This window comes from Rhincodon typus, chromosome 16 (genome assembly GCF_021869965.1).
Source record: "Rhincodon typus isolate 14 chromosome 16, sRhiTyp1.1, whole genome shotgun sequence".
NCBI lineage: Eukaryota > Metazoa > Chordata > Chondrichthyes > Orectolobiformes > Rhincodontidae > Rhincodon > Rhincodon typus.
The window spans coordinates 17,535,547-17,563,430 of record NC_063347.1 but is presented as its reverse complement, the minus strand read 5'-3'; the positions used below and the strand labels follow the sequence as shown (position 1 = coordinate 17,563,430).

The window sequence follows — 27,884 nt, the reverse complement described above, 5'->3', positions numbered from 1 at the left end:
TCATGTTGTAAAATTGTGCTACACAAACCAGGAACAGCACTATTCCTATAGTCTGTCAATTCATTGATCATGCAGGGATAGTGACGGGCATTCCATTTGGACGCATTTCTTGGATTTGGAAAAGAAAAGTTAGACAAAGGTATTGCTTGATTCACTACTGTCTCCTGGAATAAGCATGTGTATCAATGTTGGATTGAGGACAGGATCAGGATTATCTATTATCCTCTAGTCATTAAAAGACTTGTTGATACTGCCTCAGCTCAGGCATGAAGAGTGGCCAATAACAGATACAGTGAGCACATATGGAATTAAACCCTAATATCTTCAGGGCAGAAAATTGGCGTGAAGAAAAGAGGCGACCTTGGAGTCAATATTCTCTTTTAACTTCTTGTTGTTGTATGCAACCAGTATTTTGTTTTCAGTGTGTGATTCCTTTTGAACTTTTACCAGTCACAGAAAATGTGCAAAGTTTAAAATATAACAAGGCTTGCACAATACCTTTTGAGGTTACTGCACAGATATGCAAAGGCAAAGTTTAGTGGGGATATTGTTTAGGATGAAAAATTGAATTCAAAATTTAAGTTCATAGACAAATTTACAAGATGATGTTTTTTTTTAACCAAGTTAAAACAAATGATTTGATACCGTGGGATAATTTAACCCAAGTGGTAGTGAAATTGTAGCAGGATTCTGTTTCAGTGGAAATAAACCCAAGACAGAGCTAAAGAAGCTGCTGATTCATGATCATGTCTTAAACTACCACACCAAATCAAAATGTCATGCTGTGTAGTTTAGAAATATTTTCAATGTTGATTTTACATAAAAATAAAGACCTACTTCAGTTAATGCTATAATCCACTACCATGCATAATGATAACTAAGTCCCTTAATTATTATCACTGCCCTATTCACAAAGTTTGATTCATGCAATATTATCTTTGATCAGGGACATCTGATTGTGAATGATGGAAGTGCTCAGATTGTTCAGAGACACCTGGAATTTGATGGTGGGATTGCATATGGCATCAACAATATCTTGGAACCTCCACATATAGGAGCTCGATGTGACGCACTTACGATGCACCATGCCCGTGTAAGTCTTTCTACCAAATTAACTTCATTGTCTGCTGCTTCTGTTTATGTTACAAGATGCTTTGACGGAAGACTAGGTTAGTTCTGGATGGATGGGTCAAGATTCATCTTTATAATATCTAACAAGATTTCTTTTTCAATGAAAAATATAGTTAACCTCTGTCTGGGGTCTTAATTCAAGTTGCCATACACATCTGTGATTATGTTTTCATGCTAGTGTAAATTCTTCACACTCCTGGCCCAGAGTTGCATTTCAGAAGAAAGGATAGGATTATTATTGTTTAGCAACAATAACCTGAACCACACATCCTTTGAGTGCGCCATCTGCTGGCAGCATGCAGTCAGTGAATCCATCCTGAAGCATCATTAAGCATTGCTTAATCTAATCATAAAGAAATATCCCTCTAATTCCACAGTGCTAATTATATGGACCAATTAAATAGATATGTATTTGTTAAGTGCTAGTTATTTTCTAATATCTCACCTTAGAGTTATTTACAGCCCTATTTTCCTTTTGGATGTTTTTATAGTGGGTGCTTTTTCATAGATCATAGCATCTCCACAGTGTGGAAACAGACCCTTCGGCCCAATAAGTCCACACTGATCCTCAGCATCCCACCCAGACCCATTCCACTATAATCCACCTAATCTACACATCCCTGAACACTACGGGCAATTTAGCATGGCCAATCCACCTAAGCTGCACGTCTTTGGACTGTGGGAGGAATCCGGAGCACCCAGAGGAAACCCACGCAGACATGGGGAGAACTCCATGTGCAAACTCCAGACAGACAGTTGCCCGAGGATGGAATCGAACCCGGGTTCCTGGTGCTGTGAGGCAACAGTGTTAACCACTGCTTTTTTTTTTAACTATTTTTCCCCTTGCTACAACATGTCACTGTCTCCCTGGAAGCCTAGTGGAATCAATATGCTAACATTATTTGTAATTTCTATTTGAATTTCTTCCATATGTTTAATTACACCATCTCTCTAATTGTGTTGTGATTGACATTTATTGGTCTTCATAGTTCAAGCTATTTGCGACTTTAAGTAAAATGCTTTCTATACACTTTATTGCAAGATCGATTGAGATTGATTGTCTGTGCCGTTTCAAGGATAGACTTTCCTTTGTTTCTGTCTGGGTATAGTGGACTGGAAAGAGAAAATGTAAATAAGAGCTGTTCATAGGGATGTAAGGGAGCATGCCAGATTTTCCATCCAAAATAGTTAGGAATTCAGACATCTTCCTTACAGCTATATAATCCTCCACATCCAAGTTTTCAATGTGCGCTGAATAGAAGCCACGCAATACAGTCAAACACAGAAACCAGAAAATCTGCTTCAAAATGATATATTTTTTAAAAAAGTAAATGATATACACTTCTGGGTTAATGTGAACTGTTTATGTTTAGGGTCCCTGTGGTAGTTGTTTGAATCCTCCTGCCTGTCCTCTTGGAACAAAACCACAGGTAAGATTTGGTTTACTTGGAAAGTTTGCCCTAAGTTATTTTAGATCAATACAGTTTTGCATAATGTTCACAAAAAGAACCACAGGTAAATACCTGAGCATCCTCCAGTATATTTTATAGTAGCTTCATTAGAATCATAGAATGTTTGTGGCACAGAGAAGGCCACTTTGGCCATCATGTCGGTACCAGCCTAAGAACAATTCACCCAGTCTAATTCCATTTTTTCTAGCATTCGGTCTTTAGTTCTGCAGGTTACAGCACTGTGACAACATATATCCAGACACCTTTTAAATGATTTGAGGGTTTCTGCCTTTAATACCCTTTCAGGTAGTGATTTCCAGACCCCTGAAACCCTTTTGGTCCAAAAAAGCCCCTCATCTGGCCTCTAATCTTTCTACCCACCGATGCCTCTACTAGCCTTTCTGCTAAGATAAATATCCACTTCCTTTCCACTTCATCCCAGCCCCTCACACTTTTGTACATCTCAATCAAATCTCTCCTCAGCCTCTTCTGTTCCGAGGAGAACAATCCTATGTTGTCCAATGTTTCCTCATCACTGCAGTTATCCAACATCCTCATAAATCTCCTCTGTGCACTCTCTTGTAGAATTACACCCTTTCTGTAATGAGGTGACCAGAGCTACACAGTACTCAAACTGCAGACTAAATAATGATTTATACAGTTCCAGCATAGCCTCCCAGCTCTTATATTTTATTAGGCAAGGCATTGAATATATCTGTTAGAATAATGCTTTTGCCTAATCCCAGTAATGTGTATATAAGCATATATATTTGTTTTTACTTTGGATAACCTAAGAAATAGTAATGCTTTGCAGATGCAGAGAACAATAAGGAAGTTGTGTTAGCTGTGTGGACAGTGAAGAAGTGGACATTAAATGAAGTGCAGACTACTCTGGCTAACGTAGGAGTTTGTCATCAGCAGAACTTAAGGGAATGTGAAAAAGAAGTCATTAATCTGCATAGGGAACAAGGTTGACTGACAACAGGACTGATTGATGTTTTCGCCTTCCGTAAAATAAGTTGATAAGGACAAATTAGTTACTGTCAAAGAAGCATTCCCTCATCAGTTTAGAGCTACATTCCTATGTTTGGCCACAACTGCACCTGATCATAAGCCAAATAGTCAAAAGCAAGCAAAGTTAGAAAGTTAGAATACCAAAACCTGAGCACACAGGCCTTGGTTATGTTATCTCAGTAATTGTATAGTAAGATGCTAGATGTCAATGAATGATTTAATGATTTTGACTTGTCTAATGTCTGATATGGTCAAAGAGAAAGAAGATGCAGAAGTCTTTAAGAGACACATCAAAAACAAGTCAGAAGGTTACATGCATTTATTGTAGTAACTTTTACCTTAGGCCTAACAGGGCAGAATAACTCTAAAAAGCTGCAGGCTCATGGGACAGCTAGCCCATAAGTATGCAACATTGGAAGCCACAAGCACTCTTAATTTGGTTGCACTGCACTCATGTATCTCAAACATATTCTCCAAATGTGTGTGTAGCCTCAAGAGATGACTATCAGGTGAACACTACCGGAAAGGTTTCTAAATGTGTCCCAAGTCCATGACATTACAAATTATGCACAAAGTTCAATTCCTACATGGCACAATGCTAGGGATGTCACAACTGATAATGTGAGATAATAATTAATATATCCATAGGCCCACATCCCCACAACCAATTGCGAATAAAACACAATGTCCTTAAAAGTCTGTGACCACTGCAGCTAGTGTTATCACTATACAAAATACATAAGTTTGTTGAAGCTTTTTGTTGAAGCTTTTTGTCTTGCACTCTTCAGGTCAATTTGGAAGTAAAACCAAAGGGAAAGCATTCATACTGAATGAAGGGAGAGTGCTGGTTGGACAGCAAGTGAACTCTGAATGATAAATGCATTGCTATAGTGAATGCACAAGTTAATGATGATAAGCAATTAATGGTTGAGCTTTGTTTAAATATTTAAACCTAGCAGATTGACTCTGATTCGTTAAGGTATTGGTAAAGAATGATCCAGAAAATGGCTGTCACCAATTTTGAAAAATTGAAACCTTTGCAGCGTTTACACATGTTCTTTCTGTCTGTATGCTGCTCGGTGAATAAATCGCATGGCCCCTATTTCTGTGGTTGCTGTCTAAAGGCCAATCTTTATAGTGTGTAGGCATCCCAACGTTTATACTGATCAGTGAAGGTAGGTTTGCTGTAGACAGTGGTAGAGAATGCCTGGCCAATTCTCAACTAGAATATCAAGGAAAGAAGCTCATTTTACTGCCGCATTTGAAAGGCGAATTTGAACATATGAGTGCTATTAAGACACAGAAGGAGATTCTTAGATTAGCTGTGGAATCATATCAAACGTATTTACGTAACAGAAATATGCATGGTTATCACAGAATCACAAAGTAATACGGCATAGAAGGAGGCCATTTGGCCCATCATTCATGCACCAGCTCTTCAAAACGAGCATTATTACAAGTGAATAAGGTATTAAAGAAGGAATACAGCATGTTAGCCTTCATTGGTTGGGGCATTGAGTATAAAAGGCAACAAGTCATGTTGCAGCTGTATAGGACTTAGGTCAGGCCACATTTGTAGTGCCGTGCACAGTTCTGGTCACTGCAGTATAGGAAGCATGTGGAGACTTTGGAGGGAGTGCAAAAGGGGGTTTACTAGGATGTTTCCTGGACTGGAGTGTATTGGGTAAAAGGAGAGGTTGGACAAACTTGCGTTGTTTTCACTAGAGTGTTGGAGTGGTGACCTGATAAAGTATATAAAATTATGAGAGAAAATTATGGATAGGGTGACTAGTTGGAGTCTCCTTCCCAGGGTGGAAATATCAAATACAAGGGGCATAGGTTTAAGGTGAGAGGGGAAAAGTTTAAAGGAGATGTGCGAGGAAATATTTTCACATACAGGGTAATAATTGCTTGGAAAGGACTGCCAGGGGTGGTGGTAGAAGCAGATACATTAGCAAAGTTTAAGAGGCATTTAGTCACTTGAACAGGCAGAGAATAGAGGAATACAGACCCTGTGCAGACAGATGTGATTAGTTTAAAATAGCATCATGGTCAGCAGAGACATGGTGGGCTGAAGGGCCTGTTCCTGTAACGTACTGTTTGGTGTTCTATTACCTAGTGCCAACCTCCTGTTGATACACACACACACCCTTACATGCTACTTCTATCCAAATAATCATCTAATGCTGTCTTGAATTCCTCAATGGAACCTGCCTCCACCACATTTCTAGACGGTGCATTCCAGACCCTAACTACTTGCTGAGTGAAAAAAATATTTTCTCACTTTACCCTGGTTCTCTTGCACATCGCTTTAAATCCATGCCCACTCATTGTTCTTTAATGAGCAGGAACAGCTTCTGCCTATCTGCTCTGTATGCTCATAATTTTGAAAACTTCTATCAAATGTCCTCTCAGCCACCTTCTCTCCTAAGTGAGCAGTCCAAACTTTTTTAATCTTGTAAATTGCTTCTGTATTCTCTCCAATGCATTCAATTTTTCCCTATAATCAGCTGAGGTCTAGCACATGTCATATACGATTTTCAACATCATTTCCATGCTCTTGTATCTATCCAAGACTCCTTCCTTATTAATTTTGAAATCTTCTACTGACAGAGTTTCCTACTCTTCAGTAAATACAGATACAAAGTATTTTTTTTACAACCATTCTGTGCACCCTGTCTTCATGTGTAAATCCTCTTTTTGGTCATTAATTGGTCCTACTCGTCCTCAAACCACTGTCTTTTGTTTTACTATTTATAAGCCCATGGAAAACGTTGGTCTTTCCTTTCTATATAAACTGCTTGTCTTTTCTCGTAATTCCTCTTTGCTTCTCTTATTTGCTTTTTCACCTTCCCTCTAAACCTTAAGTATTCCTCTTGGTTCATAAGTGTACTTCTGCCTTACACCTGCCATTAGTGCAGTTTTTCTTCCTGATGTTAGTTTCTACTTTCATTGGCATCCAGGGAACTGGATTTGTTTGTCCTACCTTTATCATTTTGAAGGAATATGCCTTCACTGTTCCTGAACCATCTCCTCTTTGAAGATAGTCCACAGTTCAGTTTTTGTTTTTCCCATCAAACTCTTCTTCCAGTTAATCCTACCCACTGTCTTTTACACTAGATGGTGGTCTATAAACTACACCAAACAATGTAATTGTATCCTTTCCATTCCTTGGCTTTAGCCAAATTGAATCTATCCTTGAACCCTCTGAAGCATCCTCTTTCTCCAGCACAACAGTATCCTTCTTAACCCAATACTGCTACTCTTCCTCCTTTCTTTCCTTTTCTATCTTATATCCAGGAATATTTAATACCCAGTCTTGCCCTTCCAGGAGCTTCTCTGTTATTGCCATGTCATCAAATTTCCGCATGGCAATCTGCATCTTAAACTCCCCACCCTTATTTACTTTACACCATGCATTTACATATGTGTGTGTTAACTCTTTTGAACATAATTCTTTCTCTCTTACTCCAACTTCACCTCTTAACGTGCTGTTCTTTATGCTGGAGTCAGCTGTAGCCCCAAGTATTTTGTGAATCTCGTATTCTCTATGATTGGTTCCCACACCCCTTCTCCCAAGTTAGTTTAAAGCCATCCCAAAAGCACTAGCAAAATGCCCTGCAAGAATTCCGTCTCAGCTCTGTTCTGATGCAACGCGTCCACCTTATACAGGTGCCATCTTCCCCACAGCCAGTCCTAATGTCCCATTTTTATGTAATTTCCATTTGAAAGCTAATTTTTCATGGAAACCAAAGATAGTAGTAATCCCATAGCTACACCATCTATTGGCACATGTAGAATGTTGTTAATACTGATCTCAACTGCATGAGTTGCTGAATTCAGTAGTTTAATGAATCCTAATTCACACAATGCTGGTGGGTCCGTGGCATTTGTTTACTGTGCAAGCTTGGTGCCGAAATAGGGATGCATCTAAGTAATCCTGCAGGATTATGCTGTGTTGATCACTTCTTGCTGTTTATCAGGCAAACTCATGAACGGGCCTACAGCTATCACACTTGGTCCCAAAAAGTGCCAAAACTACCTCATAATACCCTGGGTAAGGTACCTCAAAGGTTTGAGCAACAAATTGCAATATCAGTGCTGCTCACCAATAAATGATGTCACCATCAAGCCAAAAAAAGATGTTCTAACTATGATGCAAGTGAATAATGTGTTATATAAATTTGAGTGCCTGTATGATGCTCGGAACGTAGCCTGTATGTCGCAAAGACTGGTAGATTGTAACCAACAGCTTAGCTCTTTGACTGTTCTCAACAGGCAAGGTACTGATCATACCCAATTGGCCAGCGCTTGCAAAACTCAATGTTGTGTCCGACATTAGATGTGATTTACATCAGTTGTCAATGAACTGGTGCATTCTCCTTGGGAACCTCTCTACCAATCAGATGCTACTTGCCAACCAATCAGCACTCCCTCTCAAAAGTGTAAATGTTGCTTTCCCTTTGGCATTTCATTCAAATTGTCCTGAAAAGTGAAGGATAGAAAGCTGCTGCAAAAATGCAATTTTTTTCAGCAATGTTCATGTTCTACACATCTTTATTTCTGCTGTTCAATTTAAAGGATGGTTCTGATTACCAAAGCTGTTGGTACAACCAAGCGAACAGACCAGGCAGACACCTTCGGGAGCAGTTTGGTGATCGGCTGAATACTGTTGTATTTCCCTATAAACTGATTAGAGGAAAATGGATTCGTCAAGGTCACCTCCATGCAACACGTGGCTGCAGCAGACAATGTGTTAATCCCCTTTGGATTCCCCAGTGTTGCAAAAATCATTATGGGCCTTACTGTCAAGGTAGTATCAGATATGGCATATGTCACAATTCTATCACTGTTGTCTGGTTTGAGATGTGTGTATTCTGCTTTTGCCTCTATTGCTCACTGTTTTTTGTTGAGGTTAGGTACATTTTCACTTTAACTTTAAATAAATCACACTACAAGCCAGCAACAGGTAAATAATCGAATATTTGAAACTAACTTTTGAATAGGTGTGGAGAGATGGAGATACTCCCTTGAGTAGAGCAAGTTAAGGGGAAGTTTAATAAAGTTCACAATTATGTGGGGTTATGATACCGTAAATAGTAAGAAAATACTTCCAGCAGGAGGAGGGAACAGATTGAAGCACAGTGGCAAAAGAGTCAGAGAAGACATTTCTCATGCGGTGAGTTTTTTATGATGCATAACACAATTGGCTGGTGAAAGGAGATTCGGTAGTAATTTCCAAAACAGAATGGAATAAATACTTCAAAACGAAACACTTACAGTACTATTGGTTTAAAAGAGCAGGGGAGAGAAGTTATTGGTTAGATCTGTCAAGTTCTAAGCTCAGTGTTCTTCCTACCGAGGTGCATCACCTCACACCTCTGTGTGTTGAACCTTGTCAGCGACCTATCTGACCACCCCAACAACTTATTGACATCCTTTTGGAGTTTCACACTTACAATTCTTCCACATTTTGTGTCATCTGCAAACTTAAAAATTGTCCCCTGCAAATCAGGGTCCAGGTTATTAATATATATCAGAAGAAGCAAGGGTCCCAATACCAGCCCTTGGGCTACTCCACTAAAAAAAACTTATTCCATCCTGGGAAATATCCATCCATATCCAATCTGTTTCCAGACACTTAGCCAATTTTGATTCCATGTTGCAACTGTCCCCTTTACATCATGACCTATAATTTTCCTCATGTATGTTGTGAGATACTATTAAATGTCTTCTGGAGATGCGCCTATACCGTGTCAAAAATGTTACCCTCACTTACCCTTTCCATTATCTCTTCAGGAAACTTTATTGGTTAAATATGATCTTGCCTTTAAAAAATATATGCTGACTCTTCCCAATCGACCCACCTTTTTTCCCATGCTGATTCTATCAGATTAATTGTTTCCAAAAATGTCCTCATCACTGAAGTTAAACTAACTGGTCTATAATCGCTGGATTATCCTTGAAACTCTTTTGAACAAGGCCATAATGTTGGCAATTCTCCAGTCTTCTGGCACCTCCCTGAAGTTGAGGAAAGACTGAGCAATTATGAAATACATGTAGTTGATCAGTGCACCATGTTCTACCTCCTTCCTGATTACTCAGATATTGAAGCAGTTCACGTCCAAATGTAGCAAGTCCCGGCTTGGGGTGACAAGTGGCAAGTAACATTTGCGCCTCACAAATGCCAGGCAATGATCATTTTCATTGACAGAGACAATCTAACCATCGCCCCTTGGGGTGGTACAGTGGCTCGGTTCCTAGCACTGCTGCCTCACAGCACCAGGGACTCGGGTTCACTTCCAGCCTCGGGTAATGTCTGTGTGAAGTTTGCACATTCTCCCCATGTCTGCGTGGGTTTCCTCCAGGTACTCCGGTTTCCTCCCACAATCTAAAGATGTGCAGCTTAGATGGAATGGCCATGCTAAAATGCCCATAATGTTCAGGGATGTGTATATTAGGTGGATTAGCCATGGGAAATGCAGAGTTACAGGGATAGGGTGGGGGAGGGTGGTGGGTGAGTCTGAGTGGTATGCTTTTAGGATGGTCATTGTGGACTTGTTGGGCTGAATGGCCTGTTTCCAAACTGCAGGGATTCTATGGTCTGTGATTCTATGAATTCTATGACATTCAATGGTGTTACAATCACTGAATCTCCCACTATCAATATCTTAAGGGTTGCCATTGACCAGAAACTCATCTGGACAATCGATATAAATATAATGGCTATTAGTGCAGGTCAGAGACTAGAATGCTGCAGCAAGTAACTCACATCCTGACATCCCCAAGCGTGTCCATCATCTACAAGGCTCAAGTGAGGAGTGTGATGGAATACTCCCACTTGCCTGGGTGAATGCAGATCCAACAACACTCAAGAAGCTTGACTTCATCCTGCACGGCACCACATCCACAAACATCCTCCCCCTCCACTGCCAACAGCAGTGTGAAACATCTCTTGAGATGCACTGCACGAATTCACCTTACTTTCACACCATGGTTGATGGAAAGCACACACCAGGTTTCTGTTCTGACCAAAGATTATTATTTACAACAAGTAATTAGACAATAACTACAGGAAAACAAATAGAAGCTGGCATTTAACAAACTAAAATTCAAATCCACTTTTATATTTCCCTTACATACACAAGCAAATAGGGAAAGATGGATTATTAGTGGAGGCAGGAAAACTGGGAAGTCAGTTCAGTGCCCCTGGATCTGATGCTGAGATGATCCTCCTTTGGCTGGTCACAGCCTTTGTCCAGATGTCTTTCTCTGGAGTCTTTCTCTAGTTTGTAAAAAGTACAAAGCAACTGATTCAGTTGGAAAACGTCTCCAGTTTATCAATTCAGAAGTCACAACTCACAGCAGCTGCTGCCGGAAAGGTAACTTTTTTTTTCCAGGTTTAAACATAAACATTTAATGTAGGGAATAGGTACTTTCTAGGCGAGGAAAGATCTGCACGCTTCATTCTCTCTCTGGGTCTCTGTAACTTGTTTCCAGCTCCAAGCTGCTCAGTCATCCAAGAACCAATCACACAGTTGGGCAAGCCGAGCATCTCCATCATTGATAATTGGTCACTTGTGCATAGATCAGTTTCTTGCTGCCACCAGCTGCACCTGAATACAGAACCTTTTCGTTCCTCTTAGTCTGGAATTCAAGCTTGATCACTGCTCATTCAAACAGCCTTTTACAGTGCTCACCATGGGTATCAGATTTGCTTGCTTTTCTAACTACAAATCACTGCTTTTTAAAACTGTTCATGAAACTCAATGAACTTCACACCTTGCCAAAATATGCAAAGGTTCAGCCTATTGGGCTGTGTGGTCTCCTCTGTTTCAAAGTGGAGCATCCTCCTTTCACTCAAGGCCCAGACCTAAAACTCTTTATTAATATAGAAGATTTACCCTGAGACTTTGTTATTTCAGTGTGTCCTGGAGGAATACAGTCACCTTGTAGTTCTCATGGAAGTTGTAATGATAGAAGACTCGGAAATGGAATGTGCCAGTGCTCAGTGGGCTTCAGTGGAACAGCCTGTGAATTGTGTGAAGCTCGTAGATATGGACCAAACTGCAAAAGTATGTATTGCAACCAACTCTATGTTCTTCTGACTTACTGCAGAAAAGTTGGTAGTTTTGCTATGTATTTTATAACTGATGTGGTGTTCTACAAACGCATAACCGAGTTTACTAATGAATTACTTAATTTTTTTTATCTTAGTGAAATTTAAGAAATCTACCTAATCAAATATACAGAACTAAAGCAGCTTACAAATACTACACTAAACTGCTATATTCATATAGATCGTACATCTCAGCAGTATTTCTATGCAAAAGTTGCCATCTGATATAGGAAAAATCATACTATAGCCCTGCTATGAATTTGCTTATACCTACATCACTTGTCTATTGCTGTTACAATCTACAAACTGAGTTTCACCTGGACTGACCCCTTGAACAACAGCAACGTCCACATGTTACTTTTGTTTTGAAATCTCACAGAATGTAATTGCACAGAAAATGCAATCTGTGATGAAGGAATTTCTGGTGCTGGAACCTGTTTCTGTAAAGAGGGATGGACTGGAAAATACTGTGAAACAAGATTTGGCAAGTAATTTTACACATGTAATTTTGAAATCAATATTATATGTTGTTATTGTTACTTACGTTATCTGTAACTTGCATTAGTGCAGATTCATTTTTATTCGTTATGGTTTTGTGACTTATCAAAACTGAAGACAGATAAGTTTTGGTAGTTCCATTAATTGAAAAATTCCAAATGTTAAAATTAAATCAATTGATAAAGCAAATCACGGTAACTAAAGAATTTCAAATTGCTAAATTTGAATTAATTTGCTCCAATGGAAATCTTATTTACTTTGTAATATTTTGTACATATAAATGAGTATAGCTTTCACTGTTCTAATGATAGCAGTAAAGTCAACTTGAGTGCAACATCACACTGACATCAATATCGCTGTTTACTTTCATGCGCAGAAGAATGAATACTTCTAAGTAAGAAAATTGTGTGGAGTTGCAGTAATATCATCAACCAGTCTATGCTACTAATCACATTACAGAATTCTCACAGTCAGCTAATTCAGAAATTGAAAGCACTAATAATCAAATCACTTTTGAAACATTTTATGCAAAATAGAGATTTGGATATATATGTGAACTAAAAGGTTGAATCTGAGCTATTTTGAAAAAAATTCTTGTTATTTTAAACATCTAGTTAAAATATCTTAAAAATTAATCATGGCAAAGACACTTGATAATATTCCACGCGTTATTTCAGTGTGGTTCAACAGTAGGTATTACTCAAATCTGTTTTAAAAATCTAGTTTTAACTCATTGAGTAAGGCTTTTTTTTATTGGGGTTCAATTGTGAAAGGAATGTAGAAAAAGAGGAAGTAGTTGCCAGTTGATTCCAATTAAAGCTGACTCTGGGGACAGTCAGGGCCGTGGTTGGAAAAGGTTGGGGGTAGTTTGGTGTAGTATATAGTGTAGCCTGTGGTTCAGCAGTGAATAACAGAGTGCAACTTCAGAATTTCACCCATTCATGGATGCATGCTAAATCCTAAAATTGTTGTCAGATTCAGGGGATTAATGATGATAATTACTGATAAATCACATAAAAAATCCTGCAAATCCTGGACAGATATGGGTTAAAATCTTGGATCTTTGAAATAAAAACAGTAAATGAGAGAACGTAAAGCAGCAGCTGGCAGGGAGAAATTAATGTTTCAAGGGTGACATTTTTAAGCTACATCACCAAGTTATTTTTCTCTGACTGAAGTTAGACATTTTTCCTGTGTTATCTTCATAGAAAAATGTCTCTTATACATTTAAACTCTCATGAATTTGTGTTCATAGATTCTTGGCACAGATAGTGTAATTAAAAGAAATGTTATTTGCTAAAATTCATTACGTACCTTTCTGGTAGTAATGTGCCTATATTTTAGATGTTCACACTGAACAAATTTTGAACAATTATGACACTCAGTAATTTGTAAATGCCAAATAAAAAAGAAAGAACTGCGGATGCTGTAAATCAGGAACAAAAACAAAGTTGCTTTTGTTCTGGGACAACTTGAATTGCATAAAATCAAATAGAGGCAAATAACTTTAATCAAAGAATTAAAATGTATTGATTTGAGCCTTGCATAAAATTTAACTTTCCAAACTTACTGGTTTGAACCATGGATGAAAGTGCAGCAGTCAGGATAGTGATTTATCCACTGAATAGGAGATTGAAACTGGTGTCTTTATCACGTTTGATTAATTATCTTTATTGTATATAATGTCATATTTACTGCAATCTTGAAGCACTGAATTTTTTGTATTTTTGTTTAATGTAGCTGTAAAATCTGCATGTTTCCCAAAGTGTGATCGCAATGCTGTTTGCAGAAGTGACAACATCTGTGAGTGTAATCCATACTATGAAGGTGACGGAAGAAAATGTACAGGCAAGGACATATATATGTTTGGCCAAGCTTAACAAATATAATTGTAAAAACCGAAAGAACTTCAGATGCTGTAAATCAGAAACAAGAACAGAAGTTGCTGGAAAAGCTCGGCAGGTCTGGCAGCATCTGTGAAATCAGAGTTAATCGGTTACGGGTCTGGTGACCCTTCCCCAGAACTGTTCTGAGTCACCGGACCCGAAACGTTAACTCTGATTTTTTTATTTTCACAGATGCTGCCAGACCTGCTGAGCTTTTCCAGCAATTTTGTTTTTGTTCTAAATATAATTGTAAATTCCATTTGGTTGTCTAGATGTTCAGACTAGCTTATATTCAGCTCAAGTCCTTAGGTCCTAAATTATGGTCCCAGTAGGTGTTCTCACTATGTCATTGATGGGGTTTAAGTATTTATTTTGAAACAGGTGAATGCATTTGTTAAAATTGTAAAGAGACTAATTTTAGACTCAATTGGAATATGCAAACTCTGTATAAATTAATACAACAGTGTCATTTTAGGACTGCAGTGTGAGATGTTAGAATTTTAACACCATAGGAGTACACAATAGGGAAGAGACATACTTGGGTCATCATACTGATGCTAAATCTTTTACAAATCAGAAATTAATGTAGCGTTTTATTAACTTCCCTATTTCACATGTTCAATTTTCCCTTTAAAAAAATCAATGTTATTTTACCTTTATTGTTGTCCGTGGCATTCTTGTGCAGAGATATTTATAATTGCCTCAAAATTCACCCTCTTAGGGACAACTTTGCACCAATGACTTTTCTTGCTGTAACAGTTCAATGATATAATCATAGCCCATGGTGCCTGCACTGGTACTGATTCTTTCACTGGAGCACTTTACTATAATCTCATTTCCCCACCTTTTTAAATTCAGTTCAGAAAGTGCCAAATGCAGAATAAACCCAGGATTTAGAAGAGTTGCTTGTGGTGCAATGATGGTGGCTCTATCTCTGAGCCAGGAGGCCATGGTTTCAACTTCCACCTGCTCCAGAGGTGTGTAATAAACTTTGAACAGGTTGGTTAGAAAATATCTATCAAGAACTTAGGGCATCAGTTATGAGGAGAAATTAGAAAGGCTACAACTCTTCTCTGAACAGAAAGAATTGTGAGCTGATTAAATAGAAATTTCCAAAATGTCAAGGCACTTTGATAAGAATAGATACAGAAAAATTGTTCCCTTGAGTAAGTCAATAATTCATAGAGACAAAAGATCTAAAGGAAAGATAAGCAGAATCGTTTTCACTTGAAGAGTTGATGGAATCTGGGATGTTCTACTTAATGTGATGGTGGAAGCGGACATCGTTAGTAATTTTAATAGGAAGTTGGGCAGCTGCTTGAGGATGTGTGACTGAGAGGGCCATAGCCCCACTCTCTTGCTTTTTGTCTAAGTATGACAGGACTTTCAAAGATCCAGCAAAAGCATGATGCTTCTGTGCTGTAGGTTTCTGATACAAAATTCAGCAGCTTTATTTTAATTCTCCAATCATGGGTCACAAACACATGGTGGAAAAATGAGACAAAATTAATTCTGCATACGACAGGTGGGATGTTCTGCCCTGATACAATTCCATGAGTGTGGCACAGGCAATCTGACTCAAATTTGTCTGTAAAAAGGCATCTCAAATTCAATGGCGGTCGTTATTAACATACCAATTGGAATCTTGGTATATAGAAGCTTCTAGTTTTGCTCCCTTAGGAGGGATGAGGCATCTTCTTCAATAGGCACATTGGTTAGGTCATTGTTCCCTGAAAGGATAGAACAGATTTTGGACCAGGTTTGAGCTGGCTAATATTTTTAAACTCTGATCAAGAATGATTAGAGAAAAAAAAGGTATAGTAGAAGTCATGCTATAGTAGAAGACATGCTATAATAAGATTTCATTTAGCCACTAAATCTACCTTGTTGATCTTGTATGGAAAGAAAAGAATCAAGGCACATTCATTAATATAGTAATTTTATATATAGTGGTTGACCGCTGCAAGACCAATAATGGAGGCTGCCATCAATATGCTGCCTGTAGTCAAAGTGGGATTAACATAACCTGTACTTGCCAACCAGAGCACGAGGGTGATGGCTATATCTGCAGCCCCATTGACCGATGTGTCGATGGCAGGAATGGTGGATGCAGCGAGCATGCAATATGCATCAATATTGGACCAGTAAGTGCAAAAGACATTAGGACTGGTTAAAATTATTTTTGTGAACTAAAATGTATTGTTAGAATCATTAAGGGTAATTTATAATTTACTGCTGGTATATAGATCAGTTATTATAACTGTCAAGATCAGCAGAAGAATAAGTAACCAGTTCGGGGAAGGGTTGGAGGCTTGTTGTTTTTACATTGGATTCCTGACCTGTAACAGCGGTCACAGTTCTTTGGAAAAGGATTATAGTTTAGTGTACAAATTGCTAACAGTCAGCTAGCTGGCAGTTAATGATTGTCATACGTTTGAAGTCAGAGAATAAGTTTGAGACCCTGGATTGACATCCATCTCAATATGTTATAGCACAGTTATTATCAACATACCTCTGATAATCTTTGAGGGCTGTTATAAAGAATCTTTCAATACTACCTCCCCAACCCATTATTTAAAGGGAAATTATACTGTGCTAGTTATGCTTTGAAAATAATGAATAAAATACGATCCATCAAATCATTTTTGAAAACAAAACTTTTTAATTTAGTTAAATAGGAAGTCTAAAAGCAATATGTCATAATTAAACCACTTTTCAAAATTGCACAGGAATGTTTTGAAATTAACCAGTATCATATGTGCTTGGGTGAAATTCCTCTCTTTCCTACTTTAGAAGAGATGTAATTTCCAAATATTTATAGAATGGTATTTACAGTTTTAGTTTTAGTATTTGATATGCTCAAGGAATTGAATGTTAAGAGTTTTTCTTTATTTAGATGTTCTGCAATTATGTTCTTAAAAGATATGGAGCACATTTTGAAATAATTTTGTGTCTAATGTAACTGTAAGGCTCCTAATTTGTATTCCTGTTTAAACCTCGAGTTCAGATATGTTTAATGAGTAGTTTATGAAATGAGTTGATTCAAAACATTTTTTTTTAAAAACTCTGTTGTAGAACAAACGGAGGTGTGAATGCAAAGAAGGATTCAGAGGTGACGGTATCCAATGTTTAGTAAATGCCAAACCACCAGTAGATCGTTGTCTTGAAAGGAATCTATGTCATTCTCATGCCTTTTGCAATGATCTCCATTTCCAAGGTGAGACTTTATTTTGTTATGTGGCATCATTTCACTTAACTTATAATTTGCTATGATGACAGTGGTTACATAGAACATAATTTGGTTACTGTATGATGACCAATGATGCTTTTATCTGCATCAATCCAGGAAACTTGTGTTTTAATAACTGCTATTCAAAACAGGAGAAATCCTATGCACAGGTTTGGAGACTAATAATCCAGTTCAGTTGGACTCGGAAAAATACATTTTTAAACTTATTAATGCATGGGATACGGATAGCACTAGTCTTTCAGTATTTATTGCCTACCCCTAATTGTCATTACCTCCTGCTGCAATCATGTGGTGTATAGCGACTCCCAAAGTTAGTCAGGGAGCTCCAAAATTTTGATCCAGCAACATGAGGAGAAAATGTTTTTTTTAAAAGTCAGTGTATTATGAAAGCTGTACGGGAACATGGAAGGTGGTAGTGTTCCCATGTGCCTACTGATTATTTTTCACTGATAGGTCTTGCAGGATTAGGAAATGCTGTTAAAGTAACCTTTGTGAGCTGCTTTGAGTTGATCTTGTGGATCATATACATGCAGCCATGTTTTTCCAATGGGCTTAAGATAGTGGCTATAACTTGCCCTGCAACTCAGTAGACATTTAAGAGCCTGTTAAGTGGGTCTACTGTCACAAATAGAATTCCTCCTTTAGGGGCAGAATGACCAAATAAATCACTCAATACCCGGGGGGTCCACTCCCAGCGTCGAAGAGTTTATTGAAATTACATCGGTGGGAAGAGACCATCTGAGAATCAAGCAAGTTCTTCAATGAACAAAAGAAAGACATACATGTTTATACATTTGTTTTCAGCCCACCTCTAGCAAATACGGACCAATCATTATTAACTAATTACCATACACTTCCAATTAAGCTAATGTAACTGCACAGCTAGAGATGGCCAGGCTTACGGTGAACCCCTGGTCTTCCATGGTCTCTCAATGTTTCCCAGACTCTAATCTCCCTTCTTGGGGATTTTCACAGTGGATACTGCATCCAATCACATTTCAATATACTGATAGGCATACTCCTCCTCTCTCACTTGCCAGCTGCATCACATTAATTGCCAATAATTTATGACTTTTCAAATTCTGTTATGCAATTTATTTTTCTTACTAATCTCATTTATAAGAGATATAAAAGGATGCTAAATTTCTACCAATTGTTCTAAAATTTGTAATATCAGTTCCTGTACAAAATTAGAGAGACATGTATAATGTTACGTCTAATGTTAGAATTCTTTAGCTAATGGATTATGAGCAGCTTCTTTCTCACCTGACCTCAGAATGTCAAACAAACACAGCCCCTCTATCTTGTAACTGTACTTATAACATGTGAAAAGAAGGAATTATAAGTGGGTTGATATATATGTGTGCATGTAAATCTATAACTAGTTTAGAATCATATACCTAAGATTATTTGAAAAATCTTATTGTAACAGATTAACTAATTAAATGTAGAATTCTGATGTGAAATGTTCTTGTCTATGTCTCCAGCGTAAACAACTGCAGCTGTATTTTTGGATGATTATGAGGCCTACTGTGCTATCTCAATTCTGTTATCTTGGGTCTACAGGGCTATCGTTGTTCTAACTTATGCAGACTATATGAAGTGAAATGTTTTCCCAAGCTCCCTAAAATTACTGTTAGCCATATTTTGCTGCTTATGCCATGAGCAGCCATCAGCCATTTTGTCCTGCTCTCGAACATGGCAGCCCTAACACTTCCTTAAAATGACATTAGTGAATCAGTTGTGTCTTTACAACAATCCAATAGCTTCATTGTCACCATTATGGATATTAGCTTTATGATTCTTGATTATTTAATTAACTGAACTCAAGTTCACAAACTATCATAGATAACAAGGTGTAGAACTGGATAAACACAGCAGGCCAAGCAGGTTCATAGGAGCAGGAAGGCTGACGTTTCGGGCCTAGACCCTTCATCAGAAATGGGGGAGGGGAAGGGGGTTCTGAAATTAATAGGGACAGAGGGGGAGGCGGACTATCATATTGGGATTTGAAGTAGTGTTTGAATTATTATGCCTGTAATATAATAGGCATAACAACTGTTCAGTCATGAAAAGCCTCAGGTACATGTCAATTCTGTGCTGGGACAGCACTGCGTGAAGTCCAATTGGTCTCACTTTCCCATTGAACGGAATAAATCTAACAAAGACCTCCCGCTTCTAGTTTCCAGTTTACTAATCTGCATGGAAAGTGCAAATATGTGGCTCTTGGGTCAGGTCAGTGGTGGGCTTGGCTGCGATGCCTCACCTAGTTTGAATAATCCAGGCTGTATCTGAGCTCAGTTGTGGGGGGCAAAGAAACACAAGTATATTACCTGCAAATCATTAATACACACACGTCCCAAGACTGTAACCAACAGTTTCTTATATCCTTGGTTGGCATGATTGTACAATATCTAGGTTGCTGTTCTGTTGGAGGTTTCAGGGGAATAATAAATAATTCAGTTGTGAAAGTCATATCACAGGCACTTTATGAGTAGCAATGTTGTTCATTTTTCCAGATAAAACAGCTGGAGTATTCCATTTGCAGTCACCCACTGGGAAGTATAGATTTACCTTTGAAGGTGCAATAGCTGCCTGCAACGCTGAGGGGGCTACTCTGGCAAGTTTTGATCAACTTGCTACTGCCCAACAGGTAAATGTCTACACAATTTGTTTGGCAAAAGTCAAGCTGTTTAACAGAAGTCAATTTTGCATGTGCCTGTGCTGTTATGCAGACACTTTACATTTAATATCAATTAGCATACTTAAGTTTTGAAGGATTGTGAAAAATTGATATATTTCAAGATTTGTGGAAGTACCTGGAGTGGTTTCTTTAAATAGGTAATTGCAAGTTCACTGCAGACAAAGGCACGTGGGAGTGGGAGTGGGCCATTCAGCCTGCCCACCCTTCAATACGATCATGGCTGATTGATCACTTCAATGCTTTTTATTCACCCTATCCCCAATAATCCTGCATGCCACTGGTGATCAGAAATCTTATCAATCTCTACTTTGAACATACTCAAAGACTGAGATGCCACCGATAGAGAATACCAAAGTTTCACAACCATCTGAGTGAAAAAATTCTATTCATCACTGACCTAAACGGCACCCATCTCTGTTTTTAGACTCCCCAACTAAGGGAAACACTTAGCTGCATCTACCCTGTATATCGCCTTAAGTAATTTGTAAGCTTCAATGAGATCACCTCATTCTTCAAAACTCTAGAGCATACAGGCCCAGTATGCCCAGTCTTGCCACCTTGGGAACAAATCTAATGAACCTTCGTAGCACTTCCTCTACAGCAATAATATCTTTGCTGGTTTAAGGAGACGAAAAGTACACATAGTACTCCAGGCGCAATCTAACGAAGCACCTATACAATTGAAGCAAGACTTTGTTATCCCTGTACTCAAATCCTCATGTAGTAAAGGCCAACATTTCATTAGCTTTCCTAATAGCTTGCTGTACCTTCATGTTAGCCTCCAGTGACTTATTAACAAAAACACCCGGATCACTTGCACATCTATGTTTTCCAAATTTTCCTACATTTCCTACAATTTATGAAATATTCTGCACATTTGTTTCTCCTGCCAAAATGGATATCCACACAATTTTCCACCTTATATTCTGTTTTTCATGTTTAGTCCATTCACAAAGTCTGAGGAAGTCCTCCTGAACGCATTTTACATGTTCCTCACAAAACACATTCCTCCTCAGCTTTGTATTATCCACAAAATTGGAAATATTACATTGCAAAAATAATGTACTGGGAATTCTAGAAATCTCAAACAAAAACAGAAAATGCTGGAAATGCTCAGCAGGTCAGGCTGCACATGTGGAGAAAGAAAGTGTTCACTTTTCAGGTGGAGGACCTCCCTTCGTGAACTACTTAACGATTGTTTCTTTGATTTATCTTGCACAGTTTGGTTACCACCTTTGTGTTATTGGATGGATGGCTGATAAGAAAGCAGGATATCCCACAACCCACATAAATCCTAACTGTGGCTCTAACAAGATTGGTATAATGGATTATGGAGTGCAAACAAATCTCAGTGCGCTTTGGGACGCTTACTGCTTTAGAGAGCAAGGTAAGCAAGGAATTCAATGCATTCCTTAGCTAAATTTACTGTTCTAAATAAAAGATCTAAAGTAGCATTTGATTTACCAAATATTTAAGTTACACTAATTAGTTGGTATTTTTCTGGCACAATTACTTCATAGATATTCAGTGTGTATGTAAGGAAGGCTTTGTGGGTGATGGTTATTCCTGCAATGGGAACCTTGTGGATGTGCTCTCCAGTAACTCCAATTTTTCAGTCTTTTATTCTGTGAGTATTACTCCTGCATGACTTTAATTCCATTGTTACAAATGTGATCATCAGTGTATATTATTATTTTCTCTTTCTTGTTAGAAATTGTTAGATTATGCCAATGCCACTGAAGAAGGAATGAAATTCCTGGAATTCCTATCAGATGAGACAACCAATGAAACTTTGTTCGTGCCCTTAGATTCTGGTTTTGGAGTAAATGAGGTAAAAAAAAGCTCCCGAACTATCCCTTCCTGCTTTTGAAAAGATTGAATATCCAGTTGAGGATAGAAGTGACGTGGAAATTTGTCAACCACTGATTATGCTTGTTAAAGAGCCCATCTGCTTGTTGGGAGTGTTTGAGAGAAATTATAAACTAGAGCAGTGGGAATATTTTCTGTAAAACCATGGAATCTTTAACATGCACCTTTTAGCTGCAAGCATTGCCTTAATCTAATGACTCAACTTAAAGACACTGTAGGAATCCAAGTTGCTATTGTTCTTGGAACTGTTGCTTCAACAATGTAGCATTCCCCCAGGGTTTCATTAATGTGCCAGGTCAGGTGATGGGTTAGAGCACGAACTCACATCCTTCTGTCTCAGCGTGCTGACAAACTGAGCCAGTATTACAATGACAGATAATGGTAATCGCAAAACTCTGGTGTGAGATTAACACTTGGTAATTTCTTATTGCATCTAGACCTTGCCATGGAGGGATCTTGAAAACCATATCTCCAGGAACAATAGTTTTATCTACTATGATGAGTTGAGTGCTGATACACTCATTTCATCCAGGCTGGGATATGATCTTCTCATTGATGAAACTGGATCTGCAAATCAGACCCTCTTCAGTGTAAGTGATAGTAGAGCTTTTCTATTGAAAAGTCAACACCTGCTGCCTTTAAATTTGAAAAATGTCATATATTAAAAACGTATTTCTAGCAGTAACGCATGCAAGATAGACACTGCTAGGTTACTTTTTTAAAGGAACACTTCTTTTAACAAAATCACTTTGTGAAAATCAGTGATTCCTAATCCTGCAAAGGAACTTCCTGAAGGTAGTCTTATTTTAATTGACCATCAGCTAAACTAGACTACTTTATTTATTTTACGCTTTTCATATATACAAAAGCTGAAGTCTGTGAAAATTTCAATACCTATTTTGCACTTCACTCCTTTCATGAAAAGGAAAAGCTACACATTCTGAGATCTGAAATATAAATTAAAGTGCAGGTATTAGGTCAGTCAGCATCTGAGAAGAGAAGAGTGTCAGGGTTTGAGTTTTTGGCACATTCAGGGAACAATAAACTGAAATGTAACAAAGGAGAAAAGAAAAATAGAAAAGTTCTGTGTGTAAGCTGGTGAGGAGGTTTGGGGGCTGGTGTAGCTAAAAATAACAAGATACTTTGCTTCATTGGACACAGAATTTTGAACAGAAAAAGACAAAATTCAAAGTTGGGACAAGTAAAAATAAATACATGACTTCTGAAAATAAAATTCTGGCAAGAGAATTAATTTCTTAGTGGCAAGAACAAGAACAGACAGCAAGCTCTCAAGCACATTGTTCTTCTCATATTATTGTCCTTTCCACTCAGTTTTTGTCATACAATAAGAATTGTATTTAAATAGAGACCAAGTCAACAATTTTAACAAGAGTTTTATTTCAGTTAACTCCCCCCGTGAAAAGCTCATTCCACTGGTTATTTAGCTTGCTGTATTTATACAACAAATTCATATCCAATTAATCTTTAATATATCCATCACCAAACCCCCATTCCAACAGATCTCAGGCATCCCTTCAGACCATATTAAATGATTACTGACGTAAGCAATGAGGATGTGGAGAGGCATTGACTGGGGCAAGATCTTCCAGTTAACAGTGTTGTTACACACATCGTTGCTAGCTCCAGTGATCCTTGCACTCTTATCTTTTTGCCCTCCCAGCTAAGACTTCTGATGCTGGCTGGAACAAGCATGGCTCAGCGCAATGATCCAGAGAAGATTGGCAAAGAGGAGGAACACAGCAGGCTTATGACATTAGCTGGCATCTCCAGCGAAGCATTTATAGGTCCCAAAATTTTCACTGGGGTTGTTGGGTGAGGGAGGGTGTGAGTGAGATTGGAGGTGAGATGGCAGCAGCTAGTCACACGTTGTGGGGGTGGTGAGTAGTCGGGGTAGATAGTGATTCTGGACATTCAAGCCAGTAGTGTGTGTGAAGATGTGGGAAGTGTCAGTTAAGCGGGTGTGGAGGGTAATGAGTTGGGTTGACTGTTATTCACTGTTACACCAGAAATTACACCGAGCAAGTTTTCTAGTATATCTCATGCAACCCAAATCAGCTGATCCAACATTTAACATTTCCTTAGCAACAACTGTGCACGTACGCACTTGGGGACTTCGAATGGGTCCTGATGTTCACCAACCGCATATACTCTGTATTCTCACTCTCAATTCAGGAAGATCAAGTATCTTTTTAACTTGCCATCTGGCTATTAATGGTGCCGTTTTACGACTGATTGTTGAAGACTATTCTGCTGATTCTTCAGACTACTTTTTGCTTCCCTAATCAACCATATTATTCAATAGCCTTTTACCACCATTTCTGTGACTGAATGAACGATGGTGGGCGAACTTGCCAATAAATTAGGCCCTAATTCAAACTGCATCTCAAAGACCACTTTTGTTTATCATAGAAATCACAGAATCCCTACTGTGTGGAAACAGGCCCTTTGGCCCAACAAGTCCACACCAACCCTCAGAGCATCCCACCCAGACCCACCCTGAACACTATTGACAATTTAGCATGGCCAATCCACCTATCCTGCACATCTTTGGACTGTGGGAGGAAATCGGAGCACCTGGAGGAAACCCACACAGACACAAGAGAGAACGTGCAAACTCCACACAGACAGTCACCTGAGGGTGGAATTGAACCTGGGTCCCTGGCGCTGTGAGGCAGCAGTGCTAACCACTGAGCCACCGTACTGCCCCAGTACTCTGGGCTGGGCACTTGACCTGTCACTTCCATTCAGGTTTTTGCTGAATGGCACTAAAACAAGCTAATTCATATGCAGTGAGCAACATTGCTGTTGGATTTTCTTAACTTGTAGATCACAATGCTGATTCCATTTACATAGGACTGGCTTTCTGATCCTGTGCTCCCAGCAATGAGCTGTATGCAGGAAGTGTGGCGCAGGTGCACAGTCTGATTTCTCAGCTATTATTTTAATATTAATTTTAATGCACAAAGGAAGTCACAGACCCTTGACTTACAATTTCCTGTCATGAGTGTGCCTCCCAGCTGGGAGCATTAGATCTCAAACTGGCCTCTCGTGAGTTGTTGAATTTCAATTCTGCCTTCACTTTACTTGACATAATTTATGTATCTAAATCAGTAACACATTTGAAGAGTATTTGACTGGAATTTGCTCACAGATAATGTTCCATATCTGGTAAAGTAAATGCATTGCAGAAAGGAATTTTAAACCAATTTAAATTCAATAGGAATATTCATGAATTGCAAACCTTAATTATTTTGCTGATTTAATAGCATTTTAGCTGACATTGTAGCTATTTTGAAGGCTAAATTAGGCTTTGAAATTAGGAACAAATTCAGAAGACATATTCAGCTATCAACCCATTCCATCCTGGCTATGGTACAACTTTTTCATTCACCCACCATCACAATTGAGAAGCCACATTGTTGTTATTTAAGCAATGAATCCCAAAAGTCAACATTTTTCTAAATTAATAGTTCCAGTTCTCCAACCCTAGTTTCAGTTGAGTCTTGTATGAATAATTACTAGGTTTATATCTCCGAGTTAGTTATAGAACCCAGACTGGATATTTGTAGTTTCCTACTTAGAATATACTGCCAGAATTAGCTTATACCACGACTGCTTTTGCAAATTCTTCATGGACAATGACTAATTTGTAATACAACCCCCCTCAGGTCCTTTTCCTATCCAGCAGTCTTGAACACAATGCTGTATAGTATATACACAGACGTGCTTGATATTATCCCAGTCTTTAATTCATTCATGAAATCTGGTCATTGCTGGTTAGGCCAGCATTTATTGTCCATCCCAAATTGCCCTGCAGAAGGTGGCAGTGAGTTGTGTTCTTGAAACCCTGCAGTCCTTGAGGTGCAGGGACACCTGTAGTGCTCTAAGGAAGGGAATTACAGGATTCTGTCTAAGCAATAAGAAGAAACAACTATATAGTTCCAAGTCTGAGTGCAGCTAGCTACATTTATCAATGTTAAAAGACATGGGCCAGATTCAGGCCCATGAATCTGGTCGGTCAGTCGGTCAGTCGGTCGGTTGGTCGGTTTTAATGTCCAGTGTTTGAAGCTGCATATATGTTGCCGTCATTCATAAACCTGGGGACGGTTTCTCTGATACAAGGATCTGGAAGAAGGTTAAAAGTTGAAGTAGGGTAGATTTAGATTTTATTGTCACTAATCTATATCTAGTGTTCATGAGGTTCCACTTGTAACCTGACCCAGTGCAGCCCACAAGACTCAACCCCACACACACCTTGCCCTACAAGATGCCCCTCAAGCTCCATGTAACCAATCGTTTTTTTTTCTCTCTTTCTGTCTGTAATGGAAGTGTGGGGGGGGTGAGGGAAGTGAGAGTGAGAAAGAGAGAGGGAGAGAGAGATATGTCGTTGGCTAATTACTTACTTGTTAGTATTTTACATGGCACTTTGTCAAAGGCTTTTCAAATCATCATGATAAATAGCCTTTCAACCTCCACCAATTTTACACTATCTTCAAGACTACATCAAAGGCAATGACAGGACCATCTTTGGTTAAAATTAAGATTCTACTGAAAAGTAGTGTAAATCCATCTGTAACAACCAATTCTGGCAGCCTGTTTATGATTGAATTCAAACAAATATGCCTACAGTTTCTTAATTCTAACTTGTTATAGGGTCAGAGTCATGCAGCATAGAAACAGGCCTTTTAGCCCACCATATCTATGCTAACCAACAAACACTAAACTACACTAATCCCATCTACCTGTACTTGATCCTTGGCCTACTATGCCCTGGTATTTTAAGTATTCATCCAAATGCTTCTTAAATGTTGTGAGAGTACCAGCCCTCACCATCCTATCAGGCAGCACATTCCATATTTCTACCACCCTGTTGGTGAAAAAAGAAGTCTCTCAGATCTCCTTTGAACCACTTACTCATCACCTTAACCATATGCTCTCTGGTCTTCGACATGTCAACCGCAGGGAGAAGATTCTCATAATCTACTCTGTCTATGCCTCTCAATTTTGTATACCTTAATCAGATCCCCCCTCAGCCGCCTCTGCTACAGGGAAAACAAATCCAGCTTGTCCAGTCTCTCCCCATAACTGAAACTTTTCATCCCAGGCAACATCCTGGTGAATCTCCTCTGCACCATCTCCAAGGCAATCACATCTTTCCAATAGTGTGGCGACCAGAACTGCACACAGTATTCCATTTCCAGCCTAACCAATGTTTTATAAAGTGTCAACAAGATTGCCTTGCTGCTATATTCTATGCCCTGGCTAATTAAGACAAGGGCCCCATATGCCACCTTCACTACTCTTGTCTACTTGTGCTGACATCTTCAGGGATCTGTGGACTTGTAGACCAAGTTCTCTTTGTTCCTGAGTACTTCCTTAGGATCTACCATTAATTGAGTATTGGGATTAAATTCCATCTGTCATTGGTCTGCCCAATTTACCAGCTGACCAATATCAGACTGTAATCTGAGACCATCCTCCTCACTATCAACAACATCACCAATTTTCATGTCATCTGAAAACTTATTAATTATACCTTCTGCACTCACATCCAAGTCATTAATGTACATAGCAAACAGCAAGGGTGCCAGCACCAATCCCTGTGATATACTGCTGGTCATAGGCACTTTTGCCTCCAGTTTGCTAACTTGCCTTGGAGCCCATAAGCGCCTACCATTTGGATGAGCCTCCCAAGTATGACCTTGTCAAAGGCCTTACTGAGGTCCATATAAATCAACTGCACTACCCCCATCAATATATTTTGTCACCTTTTCAAAACAAAACTCAACTAAAATTAATCAGACAGGATCTCCCTCTAACAAATTCGTGCTGACTATCCCTGACAATCCGTCTTTTCAAGATTAATCCCGTCCCTCAGAATTTTTTCCAATAATTTCTCTATCATGATGTCAGACTAACTGATCTATTACCTATTTCTACT

General features: G+C 38.7%; 2 protein-coding genes across 2 annotated transcripts in view; both read left to right on the top strand.

Annotated features, from left to right (window-relative positions):
* stab1 (stabilin 1) overlaps positions 1–22,587 on the top strand; it is a 216,208-nt gene extending 193,621 nt beyond the window's left edge. Inside the window, exons 54-66 of the mRNA XM_048606708.1 lie at positions 947–1,093; positions 2,505–2,561; positions 8,178–8,409; positions 11,522–11,671; positions 12,095–12,199; positions 13,954–14,061; positions 16,050–16,243; positions 17,175–17,316; positions 19,869–20,002; positions 21,275–21,440; positions 21,574–21,680; positions 21,765–21,884; positions 22,360–22,587. Of these exons, the coding sequence (XP_048462665.1) occupies positions 947–1,093; positions 2,505–2,561; positions 8,178–8,409; positions 11,522–11,671; positions 12,095–12,199; positions 13,954–14,061; positions 16,050–16,243; positions 17,175–17,316; positions 19,869–20,002; positions 21,275–21,440; positions 21,574–21,680; positions 21,765–21,884; positions 22,360–22,587 (1,890 nt within the window). The remainder of the gene's footprint in view (positions 1–946; positions 1,094–2,504; positions 2,562–8,177; positions 8,410–11,521; positions 11,672–12,094; positions 12,200–13,953; positions 14,062–16,049; positions 16,244–17,174; positions 17,317–19,868; positions 20,003–21,274; positions 21,441–21,573; positions 21,681–21,764; positions 21,885–22,359) is intronic.
* Positions 22,588–23,633: 1,046 nt separating this feature from the next.
* Positions 23,634–27,884, top strand: part of LOC109917093 (5'-nucleotidase domain-containing protein 2) — a 24,083-nt gene continuing 19,832 nt past the window's right edge. The window contains exon 1 of the mRNA XM_048606707.1: positions 23,634–23,747. Within this exon, the coding sequence (XP_048462664.1) occupies positions 23,634–23,747 (114 nt within the window). The remainder of the gene's footprint in view (positions 23,748–27,884) is intronic.